The sequence below is a fragment of the Lampetra planeri genome, chromosome 10 (assembly GCF_965212315.1).
Source record: "Lampetra planeri chromosome 10, kcLamPlan1.2.h2, whole genome shotgun sequence".
Taxonomy (NCBI): Eukaryota; Metazoa; Chordata; class Hyperoartia; order Petromyzontiformes; family Petromyzontidae; genus Lampetra; species Lampetra planeri.
In genome coordinates, this window is record NC_136116.1 from 10,048,800 (window position 1) to 10,075,772 (window position 26,973).

The 26,973-nt window shown below is 46.0% G+C and overlaps 1 protein-coding gene across 2 annotated transcripts in view; it reads left to right on the forward strand.

Moving 5' to 3' along the window:
• Nucleotides 1-17,236, forward strand: part of LOC144721002 (actin-related protein 3) — a 34,703-nt gene extending 17,467 nt beyond the window's left edge. For both annotated transcript variants that reach the window (XM_078598264.1, XM_078598265.1), the window contains exons 8-13: nt 158-301; nt 1,367-1,540; nt 5,586-5,678; nt 9,558-9,683; nt 14,294-14,377; nt 15,546-17,236. In XM_078598264.1, coding sequence (XP_078454390.1) covers nt 158-301; nt 1,367-1,540; nt 5,586-5,678; nt 9,558-9,683; nt 14,294-14,377; nt 15,546-15,641 — 717 coding nt within the window. In that variant the 3' untranslated portion in view covers nt 15,642-17,236. The remainder of the gene's footprint in view (nt 1-157; nt 302-1,366; nt 1,541-5,585; nt 5,679-9,557; nt 9,684-14,293; nt 14,378-15,545) is intronic.
• Nucleotides 17,237-26,973: the final 9,737 nt, after the last annotated feature.

Consider the following 26,973-nt stretch of genomic DNA (forward strand, 5'->3'; position numbering starts at 1 on the left):
AATAAATCTATACATACTTGATATGAATATGGAAGAGTTTTGCATGTAATTAGTTAAGGATATTACCCCTTCTTCGAGCTTTTTTTATGCCGTGGTCATCCCTAAATTCTCGGGCGGTAGTGAAGTGACGAGAATCTGTGCGCGTGTGGCGAGCCAGGCGGAGGGGTATGTCATCGGGAGCTGCATCAAGCACATCCCCATCGCCGGCCGCGACATCACCTACTTCATCCAGCAGCTGCTGCGCGAGCGGGAGGTGGGGATTCCGCCAGAGCAATCGCTGGAGACCGCCAAGGTCATCAAGGTACTTGGTCTCACGCAGGACGATGCGCACCTGGGTACGGCACGTGCCACGGAGCAAACCCACCTCTCGTGTTATAAGAATGCGTAACCCAAGAGCACGACCACCGTTATCTCTTTTTAACCTGGGTATGTGACGGTTAAATGTATTTTTATGTTCACGTTGGGGTGTGCCGGTGATGCAATGGTTGGCACACTGAGCTATGCACCTGGTGACCCGAGTTTGAATTCCGGACATGGCAAACTTCAACCGTTCCTGGTTCTCCCACTTCATTCACCAACCGGCACTGACCAGCGTGGTGAAGTATGGCATGTTACATTCACCATTGTGGCGTGAAAGACGTTCATCTAGCAGTGGATTTACAGAGCTGTGAATTCTATACTGTTGATATATCATCCATTGAACCGTTCATTTAAGAATTGGTCAAATTCAATTTTTTAAATTGTGTGCAAATTTATCCTTTAAGAAAATATTCTGAACAAATGAGACAACACGTTTAGCATGGCAGTAATTCCAAAGTAATATTACTCAAAACATTTGCTTGTTAACGCAGCTCAAAACTTATTTTAGCGCAGCTTAAAATAATTTTGTATACAGCCTGGGGTACGTGTGTACAAAACTATAACAGTTCTTTTACTGGCTTGTGTCTATTAAAAGGCACATGGAGAGCTTTAATAGTGGCCAATATAGGAGGTGCATTATTGGACACCGACGTGTGGATTGATGTCGAATAATTTATTGGCTGTTGATTGAAGCTTGATATTTTTTCTTGTGGTTGACATTGAACCCATTGGTTGAAGATGGGATAGTCACTGCATGGCAATGAAAATCATATTTACATACACTGATAGTGGCTTACCAGCTTTACTATCTCTTGAAGATCATCATCTTGTAGACCTGCATGCGATTGGGCTGGGTGTCTCTCAAATGATGTATGGATGATATGCCTAATCAGCATGCATCTGCCAATGGAACGCCACTGCTAAATGTTATGACCGCTCTTATATTTATTGGTGTTATCATCTCAGTAGTTTTTATTTCTAATACCGATGTTGCTCCCTTCACCAGGAGCGCTTCTCCTACATCTGCCCGGACATTGTCAAAGAGTTCAGCAAGTTTGACTCGGACCCTGGCAAGTGGATGAAGCAGTACACTGGTGTCAACGCCATCACCAAGAAGGAGTTCACCATCGACGTGGGTTACGAGCGCTTCCTGGGGCCCGAGATCTTCTTTCACCCGGAGGTTGGTGGGAGACGGGGTTTGGGGGGACATGAGAAACACACTCTCTATTCGTGTCATCCTCTTTCTCGAGGGTTGTCGATGAGCATCACATGTCTACGCCTCTCCCTCTTCTCCGTCGTTAATCTGCATTTGCGCTACACCGCTTTCTTTGGGTAAATATCACGGTGGTTCCCCTTGTTCCTCCGGTTTCGGAGTAAGGAAGCCATGCATCAGATGCTCTGGATAATTACCTCCTAGATATACACCTCACCTCAGAAATCCCTCTATATGATCTTTCAATGTAAAATGGATACCAAAGACATTTTGCCATCTGTCTTGGACCAAGGGCTGCGCCCTTGTGTTAAACTATCTTTCAGTTGAATATGAATAGTTAAATGTGATTATAATGGATTATAAAGTGTATTGATCCATAATAGAGGTTTTTTTGGGTTAGATCACGTAAAGATTAATGTATCGTTAAACCCGCCACCACGCGACACAGCCAATCAGTAAGGTTTGTCACGTAAACAAAACATGCCAATTCGTTACCAGTTGAGCACACCGGTGTGTGTTAGAGAGTAAACCCACAACATTCAGAATTCGAGTACAACGTTTCGCTGGTAATTGCAACCATCCTCATCAGGTGACTGCCAGAATTACGAAATCTCACCCAAAAAAAGCTGTTGTGGATAATATTGGTTGCGTAAGCCTGCTACGTGTTCAAGTGTAATGAGTTATTGGTCTCGGCCCAGTCACCACTGGCTACAAAAAAAACACGTACATTTTTTCCATCTACTCTGGCTGCATTCCAACTTCAAGAGTGTGACAAACATTTCCCTGTAGCAGAAGGCGACCCCAAAGAATTTCTTAAAGAAGTGATGATTACGCGGGGCCCTTCTCTAACGCATGGAGTGGTGCCCTGCTCTGCGAGAGTTCCAAGTCTCAAGGCTTGATGCTGATAACGGGACTGGAACAATATTTGTAAAAACAGACAAAAACCTGAATAAACAGCCATGCAGGTCAGCTGTTTTACAAAAACAGGCTGTACAAACGGCATTGTTACAATACGTCGTCGCTGTAGCCTTGTTCACTGCTATGTCAAACACATTCATCACTGCCCCCTTTTCACGTCCCATCTTGTGTGCACACGCATTCATGATCAATCATTCAGTGGCAATGAAACGAGTAATAACTGGTGCGTGGGTAATGAGGTAAGAAGCACATTTGTCACGCAAAGTGCCTTCTGAATGTGAATTACCTCGTTAAGTAGACCTTAATCTGTTTGGTGGATATTTTGTGCATTAGTCTCTAATAGAATTGTTATGTTTCACTGCAAAAAGGTCAAAATATACCCCAATAGGTTTCCACCTGTCTAAATAAAGGACCTTGCATTGAACTATATAAATGCATTCAATCGGCTGCTCAGAAAGCACCAGCACCAGGAGACTGCATTTACGAGCTGCAGCAGTGGATAGAGCAAGGACACATCCGAGCGCTGTGTGGCCTCTCGCGCTCCCGCGATGAAACGATCCACCCAGCACTTGCACACGAGCCGATTTCATGGCTCCGTCTTCCCTTCTTTAGCTGCCCATCCGTAGTTAGTCTCGACCGCCAGCCATCAACAATCCCTTCTGGCGATGTCTTCCTACCAATCCCCACTTGATGGACTATTGTCAAGAAATCTTATCTTATCTTGAACAAATTTATATAGCGCTTTATCCAAGGCGCATTACACAGAATTAACAATAGTGCATATGAATGTAATGGTGGAGATGAAGTGAATTCAATAGATGAGAGGAAGCAATGGGCAAATCTGTGATGCTTTTATTCAGTGAAAGTGAAATTGATGGCAGTAAATGATGATGAATGGATTGAATTATGGGAAATGAGTGAAAACCATATGAGGGGGAGATTAAGGGGTCGTGGGGTGAGCTGGGGATAATAAGTGATTTTTGAGTGCAGAGCGGAAACGAGTGAGCAAATGTTTAATGTGGAGGGGAAGTTTGTTCCAGTGAAGGGGGGGGGGCAAGAAGGGAAAAAGAGCAAAAGCGTGGATTGAACGCAACGAGAAGGAGGAATAGAGATTGATTATCGTGTACAGTCTGTGCTTGGCTGTTGGCTAGGAATGCTCCTTGGTGGTACCCGCGCACTGCATTTTGATGCGAGTCCGTGGGAGCTGTCGCGTTGTGTGCTGTGCACGTGGTTGGAACAGCAGGTGGAGCTGTAGCCGCGCGGCTCAATCGGCTGTGCCCGCAGGGCCACTGTTGAGCCCCGCACCAATTATCACATCAAACGGGCGCCAATCAATAAGCAACAAAGAAAACGACACGGACAAATTAATTTATATTTGCAACGTTTATTTATTTCTTTTTTTTATTGACGTTCATATATAATCTCAGAATGGTCTAAGCGGTTTCCCATGACATTAGCTTTGGATGACGATCGTCTTCCCCTTTGTGGAAGCTCCACATTCCTATGGGAGGGATGTGTGTGTGTTTGTAAGGGAGCGACTATATCTCAATATGGTGGGTTTTTTATATCTAAATTTTTTTTTGGAGCATAGACACACGTACATCCAACATCTCAACCAATGATTTGCATTTTCAAAGTGACATTTGAAATGTCAATATTTACGGTGCAGCTTCAAATGATTCACAAATAAAAAAAACATGCGAGGACTGAAATGAAGGGAGGGAAATGGAATATGTTGCATTTAGCAATCATTACACTGATCTGCATTGAGCCATTTAAAAACCACTAATCACTGACATTATACCTTAACTTTTGTTTAGATTTGGGCACCCACAGTTGTTTAGTTCTAGATTTGAAGCTTTCGTGACTGCAAGGATTCATACTCTTAGTTCTTTCGGTAAAGTCACGTAGGTAAAAAATGAAATGAAAATTATTTTTTATTAATTTTAATTTCATTTTTTACCTACGTGACTTTACCGAAAGAACTAAGAGTATGAACCCACAGTTGTGTTCAGCCTTGCATCTGGTTGGTCATTGTTAAACCGCTTGTCGACGATTTCTACAGATGTACACATGAATACGTGTGCTGCAGCCTGTGTTCAGCAGTGCAGTTTGTGTGTTCACGGCTCAGTAAATTATGGTCCCTTTATAATCCTCTTCAACCAAGCTTTCTCACACCCCAGTCCTTGCTACCCCGCACGGTGTAGCTTTCCTTGATTACCAATATTTTCCATTCACATGCAAATCACCTGGAACGTGCCCGATCGTATCAGATATCAGGGTGACTGCTGTGGATTAAACACAGGATTTCACAGACTGTTGTGGGGCTACCTTGCCAGCGGAGGTTGGTGCAGAAATATCCCTGCTCTAAAGTCTGTGCTCCCCACTTTCACCAACCCACACTGACCAGCGGAGTGAAGCATGGTCAATTTACCTGGGGCGGTGACACGGTGACACAGTCTCGTGGTAGCATGCTCGCCGCTTGTTGCAGAGCTTCCACGATTCGTTCTGGCGGCTGCCCTAATTAATAGTGCAGTTCTAGCAGCCACGTTAATACTTTGTGCCGTCTGATTTTTTTCAGTGCACGTTAAAGATTCCCTGACCTCATTCGCAAGAATGGGCCATTGTGTGCTGGCATCACGGTCTAAATTACCAAAATTCGAATTGTTGGGATTATACATAGCAATAATCACTTCCTACTGGCAGACGAATGCCCCAGGTCACTCTTACAATTGAGACTCATCCTAGTCTCTTGCGTTCTCACCTGGTTAACCAAAATTAATTATGCAATGCAAGCGGCTGCATGCACCTGATAGTCAGTAATCACGGAAAACCTGCGATTACTCCAGCAGTCTTACGCGCTTCGCTTGTTGCACACAGTAGTCGTAGGCGGGGCAGGTGTTTACATCATGAGCTACGTTTCCTGAATATCAAAACATACTGCATAACAACAAAGGGGTATGCCGAATTGCTTGCTTGTAAAAAAGGCAGCGGGTCTAGATGTGTGTTGACCCTGGCGTACGGATTATCCAGGGTTGAATGACGCTATCGCCGGTCGCTGACCCCCCTACCCTTCCCCCTCCTCTCCCCACAGTTCTGCAACCCCGACTTCACGCAGCCCATCTCTGAGGTTGTGGACGATGTCATCCAGAACTGCCCCATCGACGTGCGCCGGCCTCTGTACAAGGTTCGTGCTTCCACACGGCCCCTGTGAGCGATTTGGCTGCGGCGCAGCGGGGAACCACCCCGGAGAATGGGTGCCACAGTGGCGAGATGTTAACTACATCGCCTGGTGTACCGGAGGTCATGGGTTCGATCCAAACCCTGACGCCTGTATATTTGGAGTTTGCATATTCTCTGCATGGTTGCGTAGATATTTATCTGGGTCCTCCGGTTTTTCCCTGCACATTTAGAATCGACATGCCTCCAGAGTATTTGGCTGCTGTAAATGTAATTTGTGACCAGGTCGTGTCTGAAAAAGAGCAAATAGCTGAGTGGGCCTTTCCTAGTAAAATATAAGTATTATAGTTCTTATATTCTTTGGGTGTTTCGGTAAAGCAATGTAGATAGATCAAATATTGCCATACATAGCAGGGGTCACCAAATAGATTTCTAACAATCATGACCAAACAAGATCCAGGTACAATTCAACACAGTACATAAAATTCGTGATTTGATCCCATTTATGAAGGATGTGATCCCTGACATGCAATTCCCCGGTGTCTACAAACTAAGCTGTGTCTGCGGCAACTGTTACATTGGGGAACTAAGCGACATGTCTCTGAGCGGGTTCGTGAACATAAGGCAGGTCTGAAACACGACTGGACTAATACCTCAGCCGTGGCTGATCATTATTTTAACACTGTGGGCACACACGAAATTGATTTTGCCAAGACGAGGGTACTTTGCAAGCCCACTGGCTATCAGCAAAGATTCGTTCATGAAGCCATCCAGATATAAAAACACAGACACAATTTCAACCGAGAAGATGGGTACAAACTGAGCAATCATTGTGTAATGAAGGTCGTTGAGGCGACTTCTGGAATCCGTATTTTATTCAACTTGTATTACAGCTTTCCTTCACGCAGCTGACAGGCAGCGTGAGAGGGATAGATAGAGAGAGACGCACCGCCACGTGGCAACCCGGAGCCCCGCTCCCGCGTGGCCCCCTTCCTCTGTTCGTTCCCGTTCAGACCACGTGTCATTTGTCTCCACCCCTATTTAATACCCGGGTCACATGGTACGTTTCCACCAATCCTGGTTAGCCTCCATGGAATATTCCAGGCTCCCTTGTAAGCTCCCGGGACCATGCCCTTGACTCATCTCCTCATTGACTGTGGCCAAAGCCAGCAGAACCAATCCTCTACTTACAGCTGTCACCTTTCCATTACGTCAGGGCCACGCCCCTAGGCTTCCCCCCATTGGCTATAGACCAGGACCGGCAGAGCCAATCATCATGACGAGTTGCAATACGTCAGTGAGCCGGATTTATCCTCACATTACAATTGGAAGTACGTTATTAACCAATTTAGATCATAACTGGCTGTGATGTTCCCTCCCTACCTACCTATGTTAGCAGTTATTTTCGACTCTGAGTTACATTTACTAACACAGCCACCGTTAGCTGTATTAGCAAATGGCTAATACAGCTAACGGTTTTTTTTAATTCCTGAAAGAAAGAAAACCTCTCGGCACACGGAGCGAAACGTTGAACATGAACAGTGCGCGTTACAACCCAAAAACAGGGATAGCCATGCAGTGGGAACCTCGCCATATCTCCCACATGCTCCCGATTCTCCAGATCTGTGTGTGCCGTACATGCGCCCTCCTGCCTGATATATTCCATGCATTCAAAGTTTTCCCGCTGCATTTAAACTCCTGCAAGGTTAAATGAGGGCCCGGCGTTGCCGTATGCGCGCGAGGTGTTTTATTTGGGTCATTTGGTTCAGCTGAAATGCGCAAGGAAATTCAACCCCAACCCCACCACCTGCAAGCCCTGGAAGACCGCCTAAAATAGTGCGGCGCTTTAAACATTACTCTGTCCCATGCACACGCCTTGGCCGATGCATCTACACATTAATATTTCTGGCGACCCAGGTTAATTTCTGTCCAATTAAAAATGTCCCATGGGCCTCCAATTGACTGCTTTTCTTGGCGAGGGCTCGACAAATCCCCTGTCCTGATTCGGGTTCACCGGCAGCCGTGTGCTCCTGACATCAGCTCTCTTTCCAATTACACCCCCCCCCCTTAAGTGACTCCACAGTAACCGGTGAGAGCGTGTGTGTGTGTGTGTATGCGTGTGTGGGGAGTGGTGGTGCAGTGCACCACAAACTCGGCGACATGAGTTCGATTTCCACTCGCAGCAAACATCGGTGACGAATATATGAAACTGTCTTTAAGCCTCCTCGCTAGGTCAACTCAGCCGCAAATGAGTACCTGGTTTAGTGTGTAAACATCACCACTGGTGAGAGTCAACTGCCAGGCATTGCGCTCGCCACCGATGCCCTCATGTGGCATTTCGGCCTTTGCAAGTACTCGCTTAACAGCATTTGCCCGAGCAGCCTGTCTCGACTACATGGTCAGGGCTTTTCCTGGGTCGACTCGGTCCTAGACGCGTCCTTGTGTGGTGCGTGGACAAAATGCTGGGGGGGGGTGGGGGAAGGTGACCACCGGGTTTGGTACTGGCCAAATCACCACCTCCTGCACCTTGCAAGCCTTAATAGGAGCTCGCAAACAGCACCTGCCCGATGATACTTTATATGGGGGTTCTTTGTCTTTTGTATGTGTCGCACGGTTGTTTTTGTATTGTGTTCATTCGCAAGTGGAGAATTATGTTTATGAACATAACTAGGCTAAGGGTTTGTTTAATTGCTGAAGGATAGCAATACATATTTATCTGCCTATGGTCCTTCCGAATTGGTGTTTTTCAGGAGTGTTTGTGTCAATTAAGGTCACTGTGAACCTATTTTGACCTGTACCAGGTCATCTCAGAACGTTGTGGACTCATTAAACCGTTGTTGAGTCCTACCCTAATATTATCAATAAATCAACGGCGTATGTCAATAGACCATTCGAAGGTATCTTTAAATATTAAACGCATGCATTCCTGAACATTGTTCACAATGTGCTATATACAGTATGTTACAGGCAATGATTTCTAACAATGTGGGGCCCAGGCACTACGTTTATTACACACAGGCTTGTCTTTCAGTCACCCCTGCTAGTTAACCCATAACGCTTGAAACACTTACCGAACCTCTTGCAAGCATGTCTTCAGCACTCCACGTGGCTGAAAATTCCGCCTAGCCTGGTACAAGCAACTTGGTGATGTATTCTCCACTTGCTGGTAAACGGCAGCAGTTGCTGCTGCTGCTGTTGTGTGTGTGAATGTGTGGTTGCACCCGCCTTCATAGGTGCTTCTGCTAACAGCACTTGCCCCAACAGTTAAGGTGAAACGCGTGGGGGGGCGGAATATTTGTCTTTGTGGTTGCACATAATGAGAAACTGTGGCTGTTGTACGACAGCAGGGTTTTTCAGTCGGAGGCCCTCAGGCCACATCTGACCCATGAAGGCCTTTGGAGTGGCCTGCCAAGCTATGGCCCACACAGGGATATGGCTCACCGGGACTTGAAGAGAAACAGATTAGTGAGGTGAAATCAAGATAAACATGAGAGAGAGAGATGAGAGACCTCGAGGCAAGAGATACAGAGTAGTAGTTACATGAGATATTATGTCACGTCACCCACCGGCAAATGATAAGTTTATTCTGTGGCCCACTGGAACGCATATCTCAAGAACCCTGCACTATGCTGTGGACCTTTTACGTTCGACTGTCGACGATGAATAAAATCGGTGGAAAGTCGTACCTGAACTTATCCTCGACCGCCATTTGGTCGACTCATTCTGAAATGAGTGCCGGGTACGGGTGCAAAAGTATTAGAAGTGGGGAGACGCACAGGTGGCTGGGTGTGGTGCCGACCACACCCACCTCATGCAACCGTACCAGCGCCTATCGTCGCCTGCTAACAGCACTTCTCCCAATCTTTGTGCATGTGGTTGCATGCAGAATGTGGTCTTGTCCGGAGGCTCCACCATGTTCCGTGACTTTGGACGGCGACTGCAGCGTGACCTCAAGCGCACGGTCGACAGCCGGCTCCGGATCAGCGAGGAACTCAGTGGCGGTCGCATCAAGGTACCGCCGCTCACACAAACACAGCAACAACAACAGCCGCTTGTGCCAGGATTGGTGTACCTTGAGGCCATGTGAAGTGTCGAAAGTTACTCTGGCAGGAAGTGACGTTTTGACTGGCCGGCAAATCCATTCATTGCTGTGAGCATCGCTCTTTCGCGATGCTCTTGAAGGATGATACTGCCCAGTAGCATCCACCACGGAGGTCGATCTTAACAATGCTTGTACCAGTCATCCGCAAGTCAAATCACCTCCACACACACATGCTCACACAGGCAAGTACAAACACACACACCTGCTGAGGTAGCTGGATGGTTCAAGTGGCTAATCGCTGTAAGAGCATTGAGCGAGCACCACTGAGAATCCTGGGTTTGAATTTAGGTTTCAGCCACCCGTGATTCAAATGGATTCCTTATTATTTTTGGACGTTTTCACCAATTGTATTCCAATTGTGTTATCGGCGTCTTGTCACATGGGTGAAGTGTCCGTTTAGAATTCTTAAAGAGTATCACATCACCTTGTGGTGGAGAATGGCCCATGGAAGAATATATTTCAGGGCTACTTCTGAGATGCCAATAGATACTAAGAAACATTGTAACTGGTATTGGCCTAACATCCCAATGCAAATTACTAAGGTGGGGTTACTCATAACAACGTCGCCTACAGCTGCAAAACAATTGGCAGGACCGTCCTGAAAAAGAGTTGCAAGTTTGGCTTTCCTGGGCGAACAAGTGTAATAACAATAACAATCCACATTTGTTGTGTTGCCCTTTTCCACACACTCCGCTATGTAGTTTTGTACATTGCATGGCATTCAAACCAAAATCTTAGTTTTCAACTTTCAGAGATTAAACATTTGCCAAATTAAGTGAAGCACTAAATTGAACATGGAATGTGTTCCCTAGTTATTGGTTATTGGGATGAGTCGGTCAGCTCACTTGAGATCTTTGTTCCATCATGGATGGCAATCTGGATTCGAACCCAGGTTCTCAGCATTGCCGTCTCAGTGTTCTCTGACCCCAGGGTCATCATCTGGCCTTTTTTTAGCAAGTTGGTAGTCTCAGCCAGTTCACTGCACAGAAACAAACCCATGATAATAAGGTGGGTGTTTTTGCATAATTCGGTATGTTCCAGCTGAGAGGATTAAAGGAGATTTGGTTTTTCATGCGATGAACATTCCGTGCAGCACATAAAACAGGTGTGTCCCTGGTGTGCGTAAAGAGTCCGATTGATATTACTTTCAAAGTAGTTCTGTGATTTCCTTCTTCCATTGTTGCTCTGTAAATCAGCGTGGAGCATTTCCTCAATTTAAAGATCTTTGTCTCTTTATATGCCACCAATATTGCATTTGCAATATCATTTGGGGGGAGGCAGACATACCACAGTAATAATGTTTTGTATTATATTGGATCTTACATTTTTCGATTGAATTTAATTGGCTGAGAAACCACAGACAAGGCAGCCAAGGGGGTGAGCCAGCGCTACCAACAATTGCCAAAGCGCTGTGGTCCTCTATATATTCAGATGTTTTCATCAAATTAATGATTGTTAATACATGTGGGGAGACCCCGAAGCTCCCAGAGAGATTTCACGCTTGTGAAGGGGGCAGTACACTATCCCATACAAAAAAGGGACAGATTATATAAGTTGCACTCTCCTGTACTGCCTTCTGGAAGCCAGGGTATGGCACCTTCTCAACGTCCACAGGAAGATAGTTTCAGAACATTTGTGCGGTCCACCAACCATCGACTGCATAGCGCTTGATTACAGGCGTGCGTGCATCGCCTCCACCGCCCCTGTCACTTGAGGGGCATTTTTGAAACACTTTACAATACTACTTTTCATTATTTTTATTTTATCGTCTCCCCATAGACCACACATGAAACATAACAATTCACTCCATCCACTTATTGGTCCCATTCTCAACATATCCACACGTTTTGGACATTGAGCCTTTTGTGGGTTATAAAGTTTTCAAAGATACCCTTCATTTATTCATTCAGGAAAGCCCCTCCGATACTTGAGCACCGTCTTCCATTTCGACGTTTGGCCATTTGCTTTACAACAAGTATCTTGTATGTGCAAGATTATTGTAGTATCTATGGAAAGTGCAGGCGTACGATTAGATATCACGCCACGGTTCGTACAAATGCATTAACTAATGCATTTGGTTCACTGTCATTTGGCCACATGGTGGCCCAGCTGATTTGGAAGTTTCACAAGTCTGCACGATCCACCAACCCTTGCCTATAAAAGCCCTGGATGTCACAGGCTTACGCTGCTGTGCCCAGTGTGTATCTATTATCCACCACAGCTTGGGCAAAATTAAATAAAAAGGCAGAGGACTGCCACACCAGCAATTAATTTTGTAGATGGCTGGGTATTATTTCACTATCGGATTATTGCATTACAAAGAAAGGAATAATTCGCCTCATTTAAACACATGTAAAGTAATTCATTCAGTCCGCTATTAGCATTCTGCGGCCATACACGAAGCAGGAAATCGGCACTGGCTACTAACACGAGCAGTTAGCATTTCGTTGTAATGGAAAAAGTGGTTATTTTTGTAAAGCTTTCCTTGGCACAGAGAGTATTGGGTGTGCATTTGCACGGGAGGGCAGTCCACCCTAATGCATCTTCCCACACGGACAAACAGTAATAACACTTAGATTTAAACTGACTTCGCTGCCTGAAAAATAGAGATGAGTCTCTGTGCTGGCATAAAATAAACAAGGGACAAAATCTATATTTAGAGATGCCTTTATATAGCAGGCCATTTTGTAAGGTGGCTTGTTGTTTGCGCGTGCGCATATGTGTGTGTGTGTGGGAAGCGGTAGTGTCGCGGTGAGCTTGCTGCGCTATGAAACCCTGTGGGCCGAGTTTGATTCCCGCTCACGGCCAGCACAAGTGACGATTATCTGGGCCTCCCCTAGGGTGACTCGGTCTCAAATGAGTACCTGGTGCGGTGTGTAAACATCGCCACTTGGGAGACAAAGGCGGCCAGGCGTGGTGCTGGCCACCCACCCCCTCGTGTGCCGTGGTGCTCGCTAACAGCACTTGCCCCAACAGTCTGTTCAGGCTATACGGGGGATCTTTGTGTGCGTGTGTATATATATGAAATTGCTCTGCGGTCGGTCCCCAAGTGAACGAATGTGTGATAAATCTTAATGTTTCCAAGCTTACTGCAAAAATTTGATGCATTGTTTGCTCAATTTTTATTATAATGTAATATTGACTTTTCAATGAAGCCAATATATTGAGCTAATAGCCACATGATTGTTTTCCAGCTTGTTGCCATTCTTTCCCAGCTCCGTCACCATGATTTTGCTGTCAGCATTATGACGCACTAGAATTACATTTCATTAGCGTTGCTGCGTTCACGACGAACAATGCGGGTTTTGTTCTTCTCAGGCACCAAAATAATAAATATAATCGACCTTCCAGAAATCTATTTCAAATTTCTCAGACAAACAGAAATCTTATTCTTAAATTTGTAAGTCGGTGTCAAGTCATTGGGCTTTTATCGGTGTTTTGTGTCTTTCAGGACATCTAAATCAAAAGGGTTTTTGGATCAGGCACTGTGCAATAACTCGCCCACCTATTATCAGGCTTCATTGAAAGTACCATCTAATCGCACGTTGTGACGGGTGTATGTATGCTGATTTTTTTCAAACTGTAGTAGCTAACCTTGCTAATCGGATGTACGGGGGAATTATAACAAACTAAAGACAAAAAGACGTTCTAAAGAAATGTGTTTTCAACCTCTATTTAAAAGTGCATAGCTCCAGTGGCTTTCTAATATTGCAAGGAAGAGCCGCAGAAGCGCATCTAAAAGCACGCGTAGCAGTGTCCGTCTTTGGTGTTAAACTATTTAGTGGTATACTGATGCATCAATTCATAGATTAAAATCGGTTACGGTTGAAGCAAATTAATCGGATTGTGCTGCTGAGAATCCGTTATTTTTCTATACGGATATGTTGCATGCAATGAGTTCCCGTGACCCCCCCCACCCCGTTCCCCGGCAGACACGAGAGTCGCAACATTGGACTGCAATTTAAAAAAATATATCTTCTTGAATCGTATCACAACTCCGAATGGTTACATTTTGAGGGGGGTGAATAGTTATACACTAAGATGTAAAACTACAAGTTTGCAATTTTTTTATTCTATTCCTAGATATGTGAACTACCGCCCCGTGTGTGTGTGTCTGCGTGTATGCGCATGCATGTGCATTCATATGCAGTACACAGCACGGTAAGCAGAGCGATGTCCTTGTTTGCAATATTAAATTACACTTAAGATGTCCATTTAAAATAAATTAATTCTGAGCGGCTTCTGTAAAGACCACTGCAGTAAGTGAGTCTGTCACCGAGAAGCACGACATTGATTTCATTTCATAATAAATAAATATACCCTCCAATGGAAGAACAAAGAAGGGGTGGGGGGGGGTTAAAAATAGAAACGGAGCAAGCTAATTAAAAAGCCATTTTGGGGGTTAGCCGCGGCTCGTAATGCCGGCCCGCGGGTGGCACTGGGCGGTGTTTTGGCATATACCTTAGCTGTGCGTGCCGTGGTTTGTCTATGTATAAAATATTAATGCATTTCTCCCGCAGCCAAAACCGATCGATGTGCAAGTAGTTACCCATCACATGCAGCGCTACGCCGTGTGGTTCGGAGGTTCGATGCTGGCTTCCACCGTAAGTGCCTTGCCAATCCGCACACACTGTTGATATTGTTGCATACACAGCACCCTGGGGCAAAATATCAGTTCATTTTCACTCTTTAACTCATATTTTTTTGTGACTTTTCAATTTTTATTGTCGGAATGTGGGGTCATGGTGGCGCCGTCGTTAGCGCACTGCGGTATGAACCCTGATTACCTGAGTTTCATTCTTGGCCACGGTTAACGTCAATGGAGAGAGTGGTCTGTCCTGGATGCCCCTTCACCAAACTACACTGAGCGGCCTGGTGAGATGTGGCCAGACAACCCCCGATGATACACACCGTTTGTGGAGGCCTTCATCCAGCAGTAGATTGACAAAACGCTGTAAATGATTGTGTAACTCTTGGAATGTTTGCCCTCGTCTGTTTCGCCCATTGGTTTTGTTTGTCTCTCGGTGCTGAGAATGTACAGAGCAAATTAAACTATTTGTTCTTTCATGATGATTTGTATTCATGGAAAGTCTGTTCGAATAGCAACTTAAAAAAGCAATGAGCTATGCTTTTTGCAAGATCCTTGTCAGGATTTTTTTAAGGCTCTGTGTAATATTAATTAATTTATGGCGAGCCTGCAGGACGTATCGGTTACAGTCCCTTCCCATCTGCTGAGCTCTATTAGCAACCCATTCATTACAGCAGCCTGCGAATAATGCGGTGCAAAATGTATTTCACATAAAGCAACATCTGCCCATTGATTCGTCTTTCTCACTGCCCTTTGTGCTGCGGTATTCCTGACTCGTTTCCCTCTTGGGTTTCTCTGTCCTCTGCTGTCCTGCCCAACCACGCATCCCACGCCGTGGTAGTGAGATGTTATCTCCCTCACCTGGTATGCAGGAGGGCATGGGTTCCACCATGACCCCAACGCCGTATGTTTAGAGTTGGCATGTTCTTGCGTGGATTTTTCCTCCCGTGTGCTCCGGTTTTTCCCTCCGCATTTAGAAACTTTTCGTTTTAAATTATTTGGCTTCTCAAAATTTGCACGTGATAAGCCACTTCATTGAGCTATCATTTGTGGCCAAGTTGCGTTTGAAAAAGAGCGATTATAGCTCAGTGGGCCTTACCTGGTAAAATAAAAAAAAATGTGTTTAGTAACCTCCCAAACACTTCCCCCACCCTGCTGTCTCTGCATCTCCCCTCCTCCTCCAGCCCGAGTTTTACCAGGTCTGCCACACCAAGAAGGACTATGAGGAGTACGGGCCCAGCATCTGTCGCCACAACCCGGTTTTTGGCGTCATGTCCTAACGGGTGGCATCAGAGCTCCACTCACGCACTCACGCTCTCACGCTCTCACGCACGCTTGCTCGCTCGCACATACTCGCACATCTGGGGCTCTGCAAGCTGCCTTGCAAGTGCACACGGGGACAGGAATGCATCTTTGGCAGACGCTCCATGAAAAATAAAAACAGCAATGCACTGTCCAGTTCATATATATACAGTTTATATATATATCTTTTGTTGCCGTCAGCAAACCCATGCCATTGCATTTGGTTATGTTTGATCCGAGTCCTTTTTTTTTACTTGTTAGGATCAGGTTCGATTTGAATCACATCACGCAATAAAACGTGTTTGAAATAAACATAATACTGTCCCATTAAAATTTTTGCATATGCTTACGTTTTTACAAAAATAATTATTATTCGTATTTTCTTAATGTTGTTTTTTTGATTCATTAAAAAGGTTGACGCAAAATGAGTTTTATTTCTCCCCATTTTCCTCTCATCGCAAGTTCTTTGATGGCTCTCCTAGCCGTTTGAGCTGTGCTCGATAGACTCGTGAGTTTGAGCTCTCACACTAACCCAGGGTTTCGATAATGTGCGCTCACGGTTACGGCGCTGGGCCGGCAGATGCTACGTGCAAATGGGAATGCCGAGAATGTGTTTTGGCAGTCCGCATGAACTGTGCCCATTGTGGACCAGTATTCAAGAATAATGATGATGAATTGGTGGCTGGAATGTACAGAAACCACAATAGCCTACATCAAATTATGGTGCTGCAAGCCTTTGCCACAGAGTCTGGGATTGAAAACCTATCGCAAGCGTTTGAAATAGAAATATCCCAAAAAGTTTGAATATTGGATTTCCTTCAAATTGTTATGCCCGCTGCACACACAATTCGTTGTTGTATTCTGAAAATTCTGAATTTGCGAAGGAATTAAAAAATATATATATCAAGGCACTCTCTTGCCATTGGTTTTCAGTGCCCGAGTGTATCATTGTTGAACGTCTATACATTGTGAAATCATTTCCCCTTCCATTCTGCCTGACAGTGACGTGGAATGTGCACATTTTTTTGTGGCAAACTTTGAAACCTCGTCATCCGTTATTTTCGTATGTATAAAAAAAATGTATGCAATATGTGTCTTGGGTGTGGCGGTCTTGGAATGAGAGTAAACTTTTAGAGTGTCGTGTTGCGTTAACATTTTAAAGATGAACATGAACTTGATGCTCCGGATTTCATTTGTCTTCTCTCCGCCGTCCCAAGCGCTAAACGAACCGGCTAACCATGCCGCGCCACCAGCACCACCACCAAGCTGTACGTCTTGGTGGGTTGCAGGTTGACAGGTTGGTTTTATAGTGGATTGAGCGGGGATAGTCATTGAGTTATGATGAGTGATAATACAATACACATCATCGCGAATTTGACCAGAGCAACCTTTGGAAATGAAGGGGAAAAAATCTATCGAAAGCTGGGGTTTTTCGGGCATGAATGAAATTATCTTCTGCAAACAGAATCCAGATTATCTTGTGAATTTGCAAAAAAAAAAGCTCCAGGGCGCCTGAAATTGTACACGGTTTTTTTTGGCAAAAAATGAATAAATAAATGTGTTTTAATCAGTGTTCATTGAGCCATATCAGTCTAATATTGCTGGAGGAATGGATGGGTGTGCAATGCCATTTCCTCGGCTCGTGTTGGGGCTGAGGGAGTAGTGGCGATGTGGTCTCGCAGACAAATGGCTTTAGATGGGCTGTTGTAAGAAAGTTTTCACCGGATTATACAAGAGGCAAACACGCTGACCTAGTTCCCAACCACTCGCGAGCCCTACGGGGCTGCGGAGAGATAGCTGGACATTAACATGTCTGTGCTGCGTTCGATAATGAGAAAAATGCAGCGCGGGTAGGTGTGGCGGTTCCGTGTTGCCAGCCAAGCCCTCGGCGTTCTCATCAGCACTTGGCTGCGCGCCCCTTCACCGATGCAGTTCGGTCGCCGCAGTCCGCTGAACTTGACCGCTGCGACTTGGCTCGCGTGTAAACTTGACGCTCCGGCGCGCAACGACGCATCGATTCGTGGACTTGGACCGATTGATCGTTTTGCGACGTGCGCAACGAACCGTACGTGTCGGCATGGATTATTGTCATTTCGTATGTGTTGTATGTAATTGGTTTTGTGTGACTCCTGCAGCCATGGTAGAGCTGCTCTCACTTTATATACATACAAACAATTGACACTTGAATCAAATCGTGACCCCCGGATCGTGGCAATGTGTTGCATCTGAGATGCGAATCGTTACATGCCTCCCCTACATACGAGCTGCAGCTTATGAGCATTTAGTCAACATTCGCTTATGTCAACATTGCAAATTACGTATCCAGGAAAAGCCCCCGTTGAGTCTCCAGATATTTTTTTTTCAGGAGTGACCTGCATTGATTGCCGTGTTTGGTCAATTCCATTCCTGTTTGGCATTGTACCATGTTGCAATGGTGATGTACTTCGTTATACTCAGCAGAGGGTGTTTTCTTGCTGTTTTGTAGGGTTGAAGTCATTTCGTAGAGTTGATCCAAACCTAATGAGCCGAACTAAGGCACCCTAAATGAGGCATGATCAGAACATCACGTGGTTAACCACGTGCTGGCACTATTTAGATGTCACTTGCACTCATTATGTCAAACTGCAGAATGCCGATTTTACTGTTTATGGCAAGGTTAACAAACCGACAACTTGTTGCAGTTTTTATCTACGTATGTGTCCTGCAGTTCAAAGCAATTCAATGCTGTTACCATGCTAAACATGGTAATAACGAAAACTAAATCTATTAATCAAACCCCTTGCATGTTAATTCGGTATTAAAACTGGAGCTTACTGTCAGTGGCGTTAAAATTCTTGCTGACATTTTCTAAACCTCATTAATACTTTACAGCTGAATTATTAAATAGTTTCTTAACAAATGCCGTTTCCCGAAAAAACCTCATTAAGTGTGGAGATGTTTTTTTTTTATATCAAGAAACATTGCTTGCTTACGATGTTTAGCATTTGTTTTATGTATGGATATCAAAGCCAATGCAAGAGTTCCCCGAGAAATCCCACTGCACACACTTGCGTCCAGATTAAGATTGTTTCAGTTGTAATGCAAAGAGTTAGCGCCTTGCACAGCGGCAAAGTAATGTTGTCTTTTCCATCCGATGATGGCCGTGGCTGTTCATGACTTCACTAGGACGCTGCTGTGGTCAGCCACCTCATGCCGGGTTGCTGGTATACGACGGGCAGAGCACTTCTTCTCCTACGACTCTTTGGTTCTTTCGGTAAAGTCACGTAGGTGAAAATAATAATAATAATAACACCTCTTCAACTTCCTTTTTCAATGAAGCGATTGGGATTCGCCGGCTTATGACGGCCCCGTTTCTCCGACTGACTGCAGATGGTTCGTGTTGCTGTTTGCCCCGCAGCAGAAACAGCAGCAGCAGGATAACTACGTTTATTTTTTATCGCAACTGCTACTGCCCAATGGCAATAAAAACATACAACTGTGCGCTGATTGCATTTGCATGTAAATATTTATATTACAATCACTGATGTTGATTTTTTTGCATAAATACATCTTGGTGGAGGGGGCCGGTGGGGGGGGGAGTTTCTTTAAAAGGCTGCTTTGGTGGATACGAAGATAATTGTATTTTTTCCCCACCCAATGCTTTATGGGGAAAATGCGAACAGCACAAAAAGTGTAATCTTGCAACAACAAAAAATAAAAGGCTTAATTAATGTGGTAAAAAATATAATGTTGCAGAATGTAACAATCATTGAGTTGGTGAATTAGTCTAGAATTTGATTGCAACTTTAAAATATTACTGTTACACGTGCTGCCCTTTTGGGAGGGGGATGGATTGCTAAACTAATGTGCTTTTTTTTACTATTTCACTGTGATGCGATATATGTGTGATTAATCATTGCAGTGTATATATGTCTTCTGTGTCCTGCGTCTCTATACATATGTATAACAATTCTAATAAACATCTTTCCAGGTTTCCATCATTGTTGGTGTCATCTCACAATAAAAAAACGATAATTTACAGCACTTTGTTATGGCCTGGAATCGAACTCGAGCCGCCGGTTCCACAGCAGAGAGTGTGCCAACCACATGGCCACCACTCCACCCTATGTCTATATACATGGTGGTCCGAACGTCTGGACACGCAGGGTTATTGTATTTATTTAAACAAATGTTCAAACTGACTGCCATTAACGTTAATGCACACATGAATTCTATTTTGAGCTGAATTTAGGACTTTTTAAAGTTTACAATGGTGTAATCTTTGAACATTCACCACTTATGTTTCGTCTCAATTCACTCGGGGTTCTTGCTAGAGTTTTGTAAACAACGGATTTGAGGTGACCCCACATGAAGAACAACAAACATAACCGATAGGTAAAATATTCACTTAAAAAAATAAGCAATGACAATGGTTTAATGCAAGTGTTAAAATAAACAACGTGGCCATACGTGTGTTGCCTTGTCCATCCTGTATAACAACCAGAATTACCACTCGATAATGCATCCAACTCCAGCTGGGAAGCTGTATCAACATTCGCCTCGGGTTAACCACACGTGATATGGTTGGTTGTAATTCCTACGAAGGGTAATCGAATAGTCTGTGGTCTAACCTAGAAGTTGTGGTTTTGCAATGAAGGGTGAATTTTAAGTTGAAAGTACATTTTATGAAGAACTACCACATAGCATAGCAAAGGATTAAGTCGCATTTTTGTCAAATGTTCCAAGTAATATTGTTTGTGTTAAGTTATAAACTGTGTATGAAGCGTTTAGATAAACCTGGTGAAAGCCTGCAGAAATCTCAGATAAATCTCGAGAAAAAAAAAATCTGAAACTAGGAAAATATGGCAGAAAAAAAATCAGAGACAGTGTTGGAAAAAAAATCTGAAGAAAACCCAAGTCACCTGCAAAAAATCTGAAGAAAACCCAAGTCACCTGCCATAGCCGCTCCACACAGTTCACTGAGTACTTGCGCGGAAGCGATTTTCGAGTGACAATGAAGAAATGTGAGCTGCGGTGAGGAGCGAGACAGAGTTATCCCGTGCAGGGATCACATCCTTTGGACATTGATGATGATGACGCCAATTACGATGGTAATTGACCAAATGCATTGCACTTCAAGGGGCACATGAAGATAACTAAGACGGCTTCATAAAGGTTGCGCGTTGCTCTCTGTACGGGAGGTCTAATTTGTTCCTAAATCAACGCTGTGATTATATCAACATTAACTAAGCTATCGGTCGCCGGTGCTAATTTTGTTTGTACAGATCATGGCTGCACGCTGATCTACGGGTGTGAAGGCGCTGGATTCCTCGTGAAGATGTCGCTCCTCGCTCCATCACGGTTACCACTCTTGTCGGCTCGAATGTAAAATAGGGGAATGATGCATTGCACGGACCGATTGATTTGAGTTCCCTCGTAACACAACACTCGGTATGCACCACCATGGGAGAATATGGGCAATACATTGATCAGCAATACAGACAGGCAGCGGCTTACTGGCGAGTGGCGAGACTCATCAAGTCGAAACCGCTTGATTAAACGCTTAGGCGTTTGCCTGATTACATGTGTCCGAAACGCCCATCGACTGATGGACCTGTACGATGACATGTATAATTACATATATGATGACATGTATGACGACATGTAGGATGCACCTACCGGATGTTCAAATCACGCGTGATGCAACTAATTTTGTCAAATCTCTGAAGCTAAGCGGCCTTGAGCCTAGCTCGTGCATGGATGGGCGAACACTTTGCATACCAGGTGCTACAGGCTGTTGCGGGACTACGTCGTGGGCGAGGCAGAGGGCAGTGAAGCAACATGCATTGTTGCACTGCACTTCTATGCTCCCCGAGTTCAGGGCCCCCTTTAAAAACAATCTTTGAGGCTCAATGAGTCTTTTCTGGGCCTACGAAGGGGGGGGGGGGATTGTGGTCGTTAAAAGCTACGAATGTACAGCCAAACCCGTGCTGGTCCTGCGCAGACAACGCACAGATTCCTGTTGGGGCAAGTGCTGTTAGCGAGCACCTATGAACGCCTTCACGGCACACGAGGGGGTGGGCGGGCCCAGCACTACGTTCGGCCGCCTTTGTCTCCCGAGTAGCGATATTTGCACACCGCACCGGTTACTCATTTGACCGGTTTAGATCATCATCGCCGGTGTTGGCCGTGAGCTTGGAATCGAACTCGGGCGGCTGGGGGTCGTGGCGCAGTGCGCTAACCGCTGCCCCACCACTCGCACGTCCGCACGCAACAATTTGTCACATCACCTCGCGGCCAATTGCTTCGCGAGGATGGCGCGTCGCTATTCTTGGGTCTCGATATTTGTTTTTTGCGGTTCCCCGCTGGCTCCGGAGAAACACGGAGGAAATAGAGGGCTCCTTATGGATGTTGTGTGTGTGTGTCCGATGTGACCGGGAGAGCCGTGGTGCTGTGGTTAACGCACTGCGCTACGAAGCTGATGGCCTTAATCTAAGTTGTCTTGTGGTTGTTGTTGTTTGACTTGCGTCCCACTGGGATTTTTGCACACAGCGTTGGTGTACGGTGCTTTTTCTGCAATATTTTGCTGTCTTTTCTTGGATTTTATGTTTGCACATAGTCACTATAAGATGTTTTCTTGTTCATGTTTTTGTTTTTTTGTTTGTTGCGGTTGCACCCGATTCAAGAGCCGAATAGCTCACAGGGCTATACTTAATAAATGAACTTGAACTTAAAGTCGGTTACCTGTGTTTGAATTCCTGCCAAGGCGAACATTACTTTGGAGAGGGATTTCCGAACCGCGGATCTGGGCCTCCCCGAGGTCGACTCAACCTTATCTAGGATTTTATATAGCGCTTTTATGAAAGAGCTTTACAAGAATTATCAACGGTATATTGCTTATTGACCGATGGGGAAAAGGGATGGGGTTTGAGTGTTGGGGAGGGGAAGGGATGGCAAGGAATGATTATGATGGAGAAAAGGGTGGGGCGACGTTACGGGGAGTATCTGTTCAGTGCTCGGAAGACAAGGGCGGTGGAGCGTGGAGGTTGCCACATCAGTCTGAATAAACCTGTGCTCGCTATAGCAGCATTTGGCTCAACAGTCTGGGGCTTCGGGTGTTCGTGGCCGTGAGTCACAGCCATTTCCTGTGTGACAGGAATGCCCTCTGGCTCCAACACTATTCAACATCTTTATGACCACGTAACTCGAAAAGACTTCCATTGACCGTATCAGTGAACTATCCATCTTGTACTGATACCGATACTGCTGTTGAATGATGGCTCCTTAACGATAAACAATGGCATGCATGTTGATGTCCTGGTAATTGCTCAGTTGCGGACTCTGCTGTTAAACCAACCTACAGCTTGCAACTGGAAGGTGTAAACCCCACCAAAAATAAAAGACCCCCACCTGCGTTCGATTCCGGGCCACTGCTAATATCAGTGGCACGTGGAATCTGAATCTTTTATTTAACGTGAAGCCTTTCACGACCAATGCTATTACCCACATCGCTTGGTTTTCACGGACTGTGTTGGCTGTGACTTCGGGCGAAAAGTCGGAACCTCATTGTTAAATGGTGCGGATGGCCCACCAACATCACCGGTGTGTTGAAGAAATACAATTCGGCGCAAAAGCATTCTCTATTTGGCTGTGTCGGGTGGAGGAGAGTGCACGACACAATTTGACGTTGTACTCGATGCCATCTGACCCCCCCCCAGACCAAAATATAAATTACGACACCTGAACCTGTTTTGTCCCTCCTGTAGGTTGACTCAGCGTTCAGTTAACATATCGGTAGGTGCCTGCAGCACCCACGACGTGCGCTAATGTGAGAATGTGTGTGTATCATGAGTGGCAATACGTGGAGGAGGTTATCGCAAGTGCGTCGAACCCTTAGGTCGACTCAGCCTCAGATGCGTACCTGGTGCTGTGTGCAAACATGAACACTGGGTGAGTATAAGAGGGCAGGCCTTAATAGGTGCTTGCTAACAGCACTCGCCTCAACCATTGTACATACGTTGTTAATATAGTGCATCTAACACCGGGGCAGTTCACCAGCATCGATTCGAGCGAGCCTGACTTTTCCAATGTGACACCGAATGTCGAAACAGGTCTCGAGTTTTGCTGGTACTGAATGAATCCTGATGAAATGATGCACTCCCAGAAGGCCGTGGACGCAGATGGAATGTGTAAACATGAAGCACACGCGCACACATTTGTATGAAGAGTATATCTTGTGGAGGAGACAATGTCTGCTTATCTCTTTTGTTATTTATGTCTCGCGCAACGAGGCGGAGGGTTACTGTGAGTCACGCGGTCAAATGTTAATCTGCACAGGGGGGCTGGGAGGGGGGTCTTTGTGACGTGTGGTGTGTGTGACGTGTGTGTGTTTAACGTGTGGGGTGTGTGTGACACGTGTGGGGTGTGTGACGTGTGGTGTGTGTGACGTGTGGTGTGTGTGACGTGTGGTGTGTGTGACGTGGTGTGTGTGTGTGGTGTGTGTGACGCGTGGTGTGTGTGGTGTGTGTATGACGTGTGGTGTGTGTGACGTGTGGTGTGTGTGTGACGTGGTGTGTGTGTGACGTGGTGTGTGTGACGTGGTGTGTGTGTGACGTGTTTGGTGTGTGTGACGTGTGGTGTGTGTGTGACGTGTGGTGTGTGTGACGTGGTGTGTGACGTGGTGTGTGTGACGTGGTGTGTGTGACGTGGTGTGTGTGTGTGACGTGTGGTGTGTGTGACGTGTGGTGTGTGACTTGTGCCGTGGTGTGTGTGACGTGTGGTGGAGGAATCCGTCACTGGGAACGTCTCTCACCTTGGCTGCGTGTGCAGCTCGCGCGCTGCGTCCCTCGTGCCGGCGCCTTCCCGGCCGAGACGATCCACCCGCTTGAACTCTCGCCCACGTCTTTGTCGTCGCACCTTGAAAATCTCCCCCGTATCGCCTCTAACAGACTGCCAATTCCTGTTAGCGAGCACCTTGTACAGGCCGGCACGCCACACTCGGGCGTGGGTCACCAGCACTACTCCCTGCCGCATTTGTCTCCCCAGTGGCGATGTTTACACAACGCACAAGGTATTCATTTTGCGGTTGAGTCGACCTAGGGGGAGGCCCAGGACCCGTGGAGATAATCGCCAATGATATTGGCCGAATCCGGCTGGGTCGACGGATTCGTAGCGCAACGCGCAAACGCGCTACAAACCCACACACTAACACACACAAAGACAAAGATCCCCCCGAAAGCATTAACAGACTGTAGAGGCAAGTGCTGTTAGCGAGCACCTATGAAGGCCGGAACGGTACACGAGGGGGTGGGTGGCCAACACCACGCCCGACCGCCTTTGTCTCCCCAGTGGCGATGTTTACACACCGCACCAGGTACTCATTTGAGGCTGAGTTGACCTAGGGGAGGCCGAAGACCGGTTGGCATAATCGTCACTGGTTTTGGCCGTGAGCGGGAATCGAACTCGGGTCGCCGGTTTACTAGGACAGCGCGCTAACCGCTGCGCCACCGCTCCCCACACATACTAACACAGACGCGCACACGCAAGCTTACAGGGTTATTGAGCGTTACCACAATGAGCACCTCAATGTAAAGATTTGTTCTAAGTCAACTAACAAAGCCACTGGACGTCTGCGTTGTTCTTGCGGGGGTTTGATTGCTTCGCAGAGAGCGCGCCGTGGTCTCGATTGCCGGTATTGATTGACATGGTTTGAAAAAAAACCCTCTGACATTCATTGTTTTGCTGTTCTTCATTGGCCGCGCGGGCCATTCGAGCTGCACCACTGTGTGTGCTCTGCATGGTGCTACTGAAGATGGCGATGATGATGATAAAGCTCCTAATGCTGATGATGGCGATGAAGTTTTTTGCTGCTGCTGATGATGATGATAACGCTGATGGTGCTATGACAATGATAATGAAATTACTACTGCTGATGATGATGATACAACTGCTGTTGTAACTGATGATGATAACGCTGCTACTGCTGCTGATGATACAACTGATGTTGTAACTGATGATGATAACGCTGCTACAGCTGCTGATGATGATACAACTGCTGTTGTAACTGATGATAAAGCTGCTACTGCTGATGATGATGGTGATACAACTGTTGTTGTTACTGATGATGATAAAGCTGCTGCTGATGATGATACAACTGCTGTTGTAACTGATGATGATAAAGCTGTTACTGCTGATGATGATGACGATGATGCGATAATAATGATCCTGCTGATAATGACAATACTGCGACTGTTATTAACGGATTCTTCTGCTGCTACCCACGATGATGATGATAACGTTGATACGAATGCGTTTGCTACTGCTCGTGCTCCTATTGCTGCTGATGGTTGTGTTGCTACTGTTGCTACCCTGCCTGTATTTGAACCACTGCAACCATGCACGTCTTGATCATGACAGCGCGTGTAACACGAGGGCTATAACACGTGTATACACACGTGTTGATTTGCGACATCTGGGAGTCAGGTGACAACGCTTGAACACATTTCGCCCAACGTCTCTTTATAATTGCTTCTGAAATTACCTCTGGGTTATAATTATACGTCTGGGGAATCTCCCCCCACCCCCCTCCTCCGCCTCGTATACAACTCCGACCCCCCAAAAATCATGAAATCCAACTTCTCAGACGTCAAATCTGGCCTTGTGAACTCAGCAGCCGATTGATGGAGCGCGGTGGAAGCAGCAGCAGCTGCAGGAAAAGAGAAGGGGAGAGCGCAGGGGGAGAGATAGAGGAGAGAGAGAGAGGGAAGAGAGAGGGGGGGAGAGATAAGGAGTGGAGATTTAGGGAATAAAGAGTAGATAGGGGAGTTAAGGGGGAGATCTGATGGGTGGGGAGTTAGGTGAGAGTGAAGAGGGAGAGAGGGGGGAGCGCGGAAGGGGAGAGAGGGAAGAGTGATGGGAGAGTGCAGAGGGAGAAAGAGGGGGGGGGTCAAAGGGAAGATAGGGGGGGGGGAGTAAAGGGGGAGAGATATAGAGGAGAGATAAGGGGTGGATTTGTAGGGGAGAGTAATGAGAGAGTGAAGGGGGAGAGATGGGAGGGACAGGGAGATGGGAGAGAGGAGAGAAGGAGGGGAGAGAGGGAGGGAGTGAAGGGAACGACAGAGGAGAGTGATGGGAGAGTGGAAGGGGAGTGAAGGAACGGAGAGAGGCAAGAGAGAGGGGGAGGGAGCGGTGTGATTTTACAGAAAACTCTTCCTTTTAGTCAGCAGCGTATATTACAAATGATCTGTATGTCAGTGAGTACAGACAGTGACGGTGGTGGCTGTGCACATGGCCTGTAAGCCAGCACTGTGAGAGCGAGGGGTTGGTTGATCA